At 36.1% G+C, this 8,115-nt stretch overlaps 1 protein-coding gene across 1 annotated transcript; it reads left to right on the forward strand.

The window, feature by feature from the left end:
- The first annotated feature begins 515 nt into the window (after window positions 1-515).
- Window positions 516-3,265, forward strand: LOC128620840 (cytolytic toxin-alpha-like). The gene has a single exon (XM_053646177.1). The coding sequence runs from the start codon at window positions 1,376-1,378 to the stop codon at window positions 3,245-3,247; it is 1,872 nt and encodes a 623-aa protein (XP_053502152.1). The 5' UTR covers window positions 516-1,375; the 3' UTR covers window positions 3,248-3,265.
- The last annotated feature ends 4,850 nt before the right edge of the window (window positions 3,266-8,115 follow it).

Genomic DNA, 8,115 nt, shown 5'->3' on the forward strand with positions numbered 1-8,115 from the left:
TGCTCAAGGATTATATTTGAATATGCTGAAAGCATGAAGTTTGTGAAAGATAATAATAAGTAAAAAAAAAAAAATACAACCTAAACTGAAGAATACTTAGAATACATTAACAAACTGTTTATATGTACAAAAGAACTTTGCAAGGACATATAATTAAATATAAAGGTGCTACGTAGTGTTCAGAAAGAGGTTGACGTTACATAAATAACTGTATGATGATAACCAACAGTGGTTGCACTACTAAATGCGGGTATTTTAAAATTACTAAATTATTACAAAAAAGAGCAAAACACATCATTCAAATGTCAAGTTCCTCGGAGCTCTATGGCGCGACTGCTGATTTACTTAAAATTATATTTTGTTAATAATTGACACTAATCAAGTGCTTTCCCAAGACAGCATCTGTACAGTTATAACCCACATCAAATAGTTATCTATGCACAGATAATCTATTCTGGCATGTCTTTGTCTTATTACATTAGTGTGTGAATTTGTTTTAAAAAGGGTGGATCAGCTTCATTGTCTTCCAGGTAAAATGGTTATTTGCTTTAATTGGTAGTGAATTCCTGAAGTGATGTTTTTTTTAAACTGAACTAGCTATAAATGTCTGACAAACTACGGATAAAATTCAGAGGAAGTTTGTTAGGACTGTGAGGCTAAACCACAAAACCTTTATACTTTTCAACTTTACTGAGCTAATTTATTTGTGAGAACACACCAGGTGAGATGACTCTAGCTATTTCTATTATTACTAATACTAATAATATCACTATGTAATTGTTCTTATGGTATGTGTCATATAATGGAGGCAAAGGCAGATGCAAGTGTAGTTTAGTGTTTAATGAAAAAACAAACAACACAGATAATGTAAACTTTGACACAGAAAAACATGAACTAGAACTAAAACATACATGGACTAAAGAACATAACAAAACCACTTTACAGCAGTAGAAGACAAAAGCTAGACAAGAGGTGCATTGCAAGATGTGAATTAAATATTATTGTTCATTAACATAAATTTGACACAGATGCAGGAAGTTATGTGATGTGATGCAGTGGAGTTTAGTGGCTGACAGGAAATGTAGACAAGTGCCGATTCTGGCTTAACCCTGACAGTATGAAACATTTAGTAGTGGTAATTATCTGACTGTTCTTTCTCCTTGTAATTTTTGACAGCTATGGAGGGCAAAATCATTGAAATAGCAGCCGTAGGAAGGGCTTTGCATCCTGGCATGTTGTATGACTGCCGCAGTGATTCTGTCATTCCAGGTAAACATATTACATAATATTGCTTATTATTACTAAATGCAGAACTATTTACATAATGTCTGGTAGGCTTTAAATTCACACTGTTCTGGAAGGAAACTTGTAAAATATGACAATTTATTTTAAAGACATGTTGTGTGACAGAAGTATCAGTTGCAGTCTTTCCCTAATTTCAGGTATTTCTCTATGGGATAATGAAACAATAAAGAAGGGTGTGGTTTCTCATCGACAACCCAAGACAGATCTGAAGTTCACTGCTTCTGATTCTCTCAGTGAGAAAGCCAAACTCCTAGATGTGAGCGCCTCCCTTACAGCTAGCATCCTGGGTGGTTTAGTGGATGTTGGCGGCTCAGCCCGGTTCTTAAGTGATAACAAATCCTCAACACGTCAGAGCCGGGTTTCTCTGCAGTACAGCCAGACAACAAGACATGACCAATTTACTATGGACCGCAATATCACCTATCCAAAAGTGTTTGAAGATAGAACTGCCACTCATGTTGTTACTGCTGTACTGTATGGAGCTCAGGCTTTCATGGTGTTCGATCTAACAGCCAATGAGAATGAAGACAAAGAGGAAATTGAGGGAACCTTAAATGTAATGGTCAAAAATATTCCTTTTATTGATATCGAGGGAGCTGGAGGTCTAAAAATGAGTGACAGTGAAAAAAAATTAGCTGATAATATTAGTTGTACATTTTATGGTGACTATGAACTTGAGCAGAACCCCACCACATACATAGAGGCCCTCCAGCTGTACAAGGAGCTTCCATCTCTGCTGAGGAAGCGGGAGAATGATGCAGTACCAATGAAGGCTTGGCTTTATCCCCTTGCACGTTTGAGTAAAAAAGCAGCTACACTGGAGAGGGAAATTCAGAAGACACTGATCACTAAAACAGAAATCTTATTGGAGGAACTGCGAAATGCAGAGACTCAATGCAATGACCTGATTACAAACACAACAATAAATGATTTCCAGGATGTGAGACGAAGGGTGAAGACATTGCAGGCATTGCTAGAAGTCTACAAGGTGATTTTTCTAAAAGCGCTGTATAGGCTCATTCCTGCTATTCGGGGTGGAACAGAGCAGGATCAGGCACTATCAGACATCATAGCCATCCATCAGAAGTCTCCCTTTAGAGCAGAGAAACTGAATCAGTGGTTTGAGAACAATCAGAGTGAATTACATCTGCTGAATCTCTATACTCAGCAACTGAGTGGTGTCCCCATTGTAAAATACTCAGCTCTGTTGAGCAACATTCTCATAGACCCCAGTGTTGACACTGTAGTGTGCTTCTGCTTCACCTCTCTGAAATATGAAGACCCAGATTTGTCAATTCTAACAAAACTTTTGAAAGTGGATAAATTTGAAAACCTGGAAACAGTTCCAGAGTCAGCTGAACAATTGTGGTTCCATAATCCTGAATTAAGTGAGAAGATGAAAGACAGCATTTGTCTCTTCAGAAGTTTTTTCCAAGCTAATAAAGATGACACACAAATCAGGTTTGTCATTGTGTCAGTCTCAGACCACTCCAATCCTGGAATCTCCACCCGTCTTTATAGAAAAGGGAAAATGGTGAACAACGCGTTTCAACCTGTGTCCAAACCACCTGCACCCACAGTGAACATTCAGGACCGAAATATGATCCTGAAGCTACAGAAGTCCCCAACTGGATCGACATTGCGGTTCAGAGTGGAATACAGGATAACAGAGGCCACTGATTCAGAAGCTGATGTGGAAAAATGGGAAGTCACAGAGACTCCAGATGCTCAGGAGAACTTCACACTGACTGGAGTTAAGCCTGCAAACCAATATTGGGTTCGGTACAGAGCTATTAGTGAAGTTGGAGTGAGTGAAGCCAGCGACTCTGTCCTCTTCTTTCGCCAGGGAAAATTAAAATTTTCTTTGGGCCAGAATTGGGTCAGTTATCTTTTTACATTTGTACTATTTTCTTTTCATGCATGTATGATTTTTGACCATTAATTTTCTAGTAAAATGGAAAGTTTAGCAAAATGTAAGGAAACCTCGTTTGGATTCAAATAACATCCTACTGAAAGTATTAAAATAATGTTAATTAAATAATGTGAAGTTTTAATTCTATATTTAAAATATATTCTGCAAAGTGCAAGTAGGCTAAATATTTGAACAGTATATAAGTAATATGTTTTATTATACATATTATGGATTCTGAGAAAAATACAGATAAAATAATAAAGCTGAAAATGTGCATATTTGCATATTAAATTGACCATTTTTTCTCCACAGAACTGGAGCTTTTGGTCCATTATTAATCAAATAAGGACTCAAATGTTGCGTGACTTGTGCACTTCACAGTGGAGTCCCTCAACCATCCAGTCAGAGGTTAAAAAATTATTGAACAACCCTGTGAGTAACAACATTCATAGTGAGGCTCAAGAGTGCATTAAATGTTATGATGCCCCTGCATTGTATCCCAACAATGTCCCTTTATTGTGGTTTTGAAGAATTTAAATTAGCATTATAATAAAACATAATGGATACTAATTAGACTAACATATATTTAACATTTTTAAAACTATATATTAATTAAATTTGGATATTTCATTTATGATATATTTAGTTAATTAAGTCATGATTCTATACAATCTCTTTCCAAATTGAAGACTGTAGGTAATGTGGTTGAACATAAAATGTGCAAACCTTTCCTGCTGTAAACTTACTGACAGAATTGACTATAGAACAGTCAGGAGTTTAAGGAACTGTTTTGGAAGTGGCTTTTTTTTTTTGATGACTATGTGATTGTCAGAAGGATGGGGTTGAGTTATCACATGCTGTGTAAGAGGACTTACAGATAATTTAATATCCCTTTTAATGAAGTAATTGATATCCAGGATGTAAATAGATGGCAGGTCACATTAAATTCTTTTCAGTGCTTCCCAGCCAGCAATGTATGACTGTCTAATTGACAATTTCTGTGCTATGATGGAGTCTAAATCCAGAACGAAACTCCACATTTTTGTTGTTTCCATTCATATGGGGTCTATGTCTTCTTATGGTTCTTTGCTTACTCATCATAGAAACTTCCCTGTGTGGTTACAGTCCCTGGTGGGATAAAACCAGGAATAGCTTTGTGCATCCAAGGGGTTGTTAGTGAAAGGGATGGAAGGTATGTATACATAGTGCACACACACACACACACACACATGCACACACACACACACACACACACACACACACCCCTCAACACATGTCCTGCAGTACTGTATTTCATTGTGCGATCTCATTGAGCATGTGCTTGATGGATAATATCAACTTTACTTTTGTTCACAGCTTTTCCTTTGATCATAGAACTGGGACCAGTAGTCGTGATGACATTGCTTTTCAATTAATGCTTAAGCCCAGTTTTTATGTAAAATGTAACTACAGACAGAGTGGATATTGGGGTACAAGCGACGATTATAATGAGTGCTGTTTATCCAAGGGTTCACACTTTGTTTTCTTCATTGTCATCACAAAAGCAGGCTATGAGGTATGGAGATTTAAAAAAATAAGTGGAGAAATTCAAATAGATAATGTAAGCAATTTTAACAAATCTTTTCTTTTCAGGTGTATTTGAATGGCCGGAGGTACTGCTTATACAAGCACTATATACCAGTGAATAATGTGAAGGTACTTCACATTGAAGGACATGTCATTATAAACAGCGTTGGTTTTGTTTCGGTAAGTCAGATTTCTGTTTTGTCCAAAAAAACAGCCTTCATGTAGAAACTGTAATGAATTTCCGGGTTACTCAACTGCACTATTTGATCAGGTACTATTAGTACATTTATTGAAGGGATGTATTTATTTATAATCGCACTATCCGGTGTCACCCAGATGAGGAGGGGTTCCCTTTTGAGTCTGGTTCCTCTCAAGGTTTTTTCCTGGTATCATCTCAGGGAGTTTTTCCTTCCACCATCACCTCTGGCAGCTCATTAGAGATAAATTCATACATTTAAAAATTTTATCCCAAATGTTTGTATTTATTTAAAACCACTATACAAATACATTTGAATTTAATTGAATTCGATATTTCAAATAGTGCATAGATTACCTGCACAGGATTTTTGTCTGATCAAACTTTTAAACATCTGTATTAATACATTAATCTGTATTATCTGGGGGTGCATGGGGGCTTATTGGTTAGCACGTTCGCATCACACCTCCAGGGTCCGGCGTTCGATTCCCGCCGGGGCCATGTGTGTGCGGAGTTTGCATGTTCTCCCCGTGATGCGGGGGTTTCCTCCGGGTGCTCCGGTTTCCTCCCCCAGTCCAAAGACATGCATGGTAGGCTGATTGGCGTGTCTAAAGTGTCCGTAGTGTATGAATGGGTGTGTGAGGGTGAGTGTGATTGTGCCCTGCGATGGACTGGCACCCTGTCCAGGGTGTACCCCGCCTTGTGCCCGATGCCTCCTGGGATAGGCTCCAGGTTCCCCCGCGACCCTGAAAAGGAGTAAGTGGTTGAAGATGGATGGATGGATGGATGTATTATCTGTATGGATAATTTTCATTAATAAGCATTCTATTTCTTCTCCCCAGAACTGGAGTGAATCTACCTTTGGTAAAGAACAATGTTCGGGCATCTCACACTGGGAGCTTTCTAACATCCAATCACATGTGAAATATCCACTCTGTAAACCTGTGAGTAACAAGCACTTCAAAACTAATTTAGAAATGCAAAATTCTCATTATCATTTGAAGAATTACTAAATGTAAATCATTAAATGCAAAGAAAGAAAAGTAATTAGAAATATTTCATGGCTTTCACAATTTGTATGATTCTAACAGAACCAGCCCTATTTGTACCCAATCCATGGAGGATTGAAACCTGGATTGGCTCTATTCTTCCAAGGGGTAGTTCCTTTAGGCTCCAGAGGGTATGCTCTTAAAATATTGCACACAAAAATCCTTAACTGTAACACAGAAGCAAAAGCAAACAAACAAACAAAGAATATCAAACACAATATAAAATATAAAGCACATTAGTTCAAAGGTTTCTGATACACTCATGTACAGCTATTAAAAGAAATATCAGTTTTCTTTCATATACTGAAATGTGCATATCCTTTGCAGCTTTGAAATAAATCAAAAGGCTGGGCCACGTGAACATGATAAAAACATCTTCCACTTCAAGACTTACCTATCAGTTGTGGTCTGTAATACCTTCGGTAGTACTGGATGGGAGAAAGAACAAATTGAAAAGGATGCCATATTTGCTGAAGGGGAAGCCTTTGATATTTTCATGCTAACTAGTCCAGGACACTATGATGTGAGAAGTTTAAAGAAGCAATATGAGTTTAAACAATTTAATTAAATAAAGTCAAGAATGTTATATTAAATCTTTTCTTTTACCTGTTTAGGTAATTGTAAATGGACGCCAATTTTGTACGTTCAAAGAACGTATACCAATGAGGGAAGTGTCCATAATTGAAATTTCAGGAAATGTCTTCATGAACACATTTGCCATTATTCAAGTAAGTCATTGTCATATAGTGAAACAGTTAATTGTCTGAATACTATTAATTGATTGTGTGCTACTTTTTGGAAGAAATACTGTTTATTTTGAGATATACATCCTTTTCGTGGTGAGAAAGCATGATAAGAATATCATTAAAATGTAATCAAATTAAAGTATTTCCAATTAAAATGTTAAATATTTATTAATACATTAATACATTCATCATTATTTTTAAAGTATTGCCTACTTTATGAGTTCTCATGTAATATTAATGATTGAAGGTTTTTTTTATTAGAACTTATCTGTTCCCCCCCCCCCCCCCTCATTAGATGGATAATGCTAATCTGAGCCTTGACGTTTCAGCCCTTATGTGAGGCCCCACTGTTATCACCAGGAGCCTTGAGGTTGACCTTGGTTCGTGTATTGGTTTGTGCAAATGATCTAATGGTGGTGACATTTAGTGGTCACATAAGCATTCATAAAAGTCTGGGCTTACGGCTTTTAAAATATTATATGATATGATTTTATTGTAAACAATATGCTGATGATAAATTATTGATTTGATTTGTGTTAACCTTTATTAATGTGTCTAGGATGGTGGAAGGACAGATGTCTGTGGGTCATTTTGTTAGATAATAAATGGTAAATGGTCTGCATTTATATAGCGCTTTTTAACCTTAGTGTCTCTCTACAAAGGGAATATTGAGTATTCTTGGTAAATTTGCAGGACCTAAAATCCCATGTTCCAGTATAGTAATTTGAAGAATTATTTAAAGAAATGTGTATGAGTTTAAAACTTCCTTTTAGGTTGTGTTTGTGTGTGTTTGCATTTAATTAAAATTCATTTCATTTCAGATTGAAAATGTTTGTATTTATTTTTGTCTTTAAATTAATTTGCTTTAATTTTTCTTTACTGATATATACTTTATTTCTTTAGCATTATATAAGATTTGTTGCATGCTTATACATTATGCTATCATTTTCAGCCCTGCTTTGTGGGGTAAAAAGATTGTGAGATCGAATTATCTGAATATTTATGTGAAAGAATCTGTCAAATTTGGTTAATAATTCATATCAAGAATATTTTTGTAATTTCCTTGCAGGTTTCCTAAATGAATGAACAAAATACATTTTTCCACTCTGCATAGTTTCCTGCACTATAACTATTAAATATGATATTCATGCTGTGCAGCGTAGGCCTACAATTATTACAGTATATATACAGTGAAAGCTGTAAGACTGTAGAATGTCACATAAAGAGGCTGAGCTCAATACAAGTGCAGGTAATTGTGCTTTAATAAGAACAGTTAGAAAAATCCAAAACATGCTAAACAGAATCGAGATCAATACACTGGCTTAAGTCAGGTGGTAAATG

This window comes from Ictalurus furcatus, chromosome 16 (genome assembly GCF_023375685.1).
Source record: "Ictalurus furcatus strain D&B chromosome 16, Billie_1.0, whole genome shotgun sequence".
NCBI classification, from domain to species: Eukaryota; Metazoa; Chordata; class Actinopteri; order Siluriformes; family Ictaluridae; genus Ictalurus; species Ictalurus furcatus.

What these genes read in the sequence shown, in the direction of transcription:
- LOC128620840 (XM_053646177.1), top strand. Translation starts at nt 1,376, where the DNA reads ATGACAATTTATTTTAAAGACATGTTGTGTGACAGAAGTATCAGTTGC.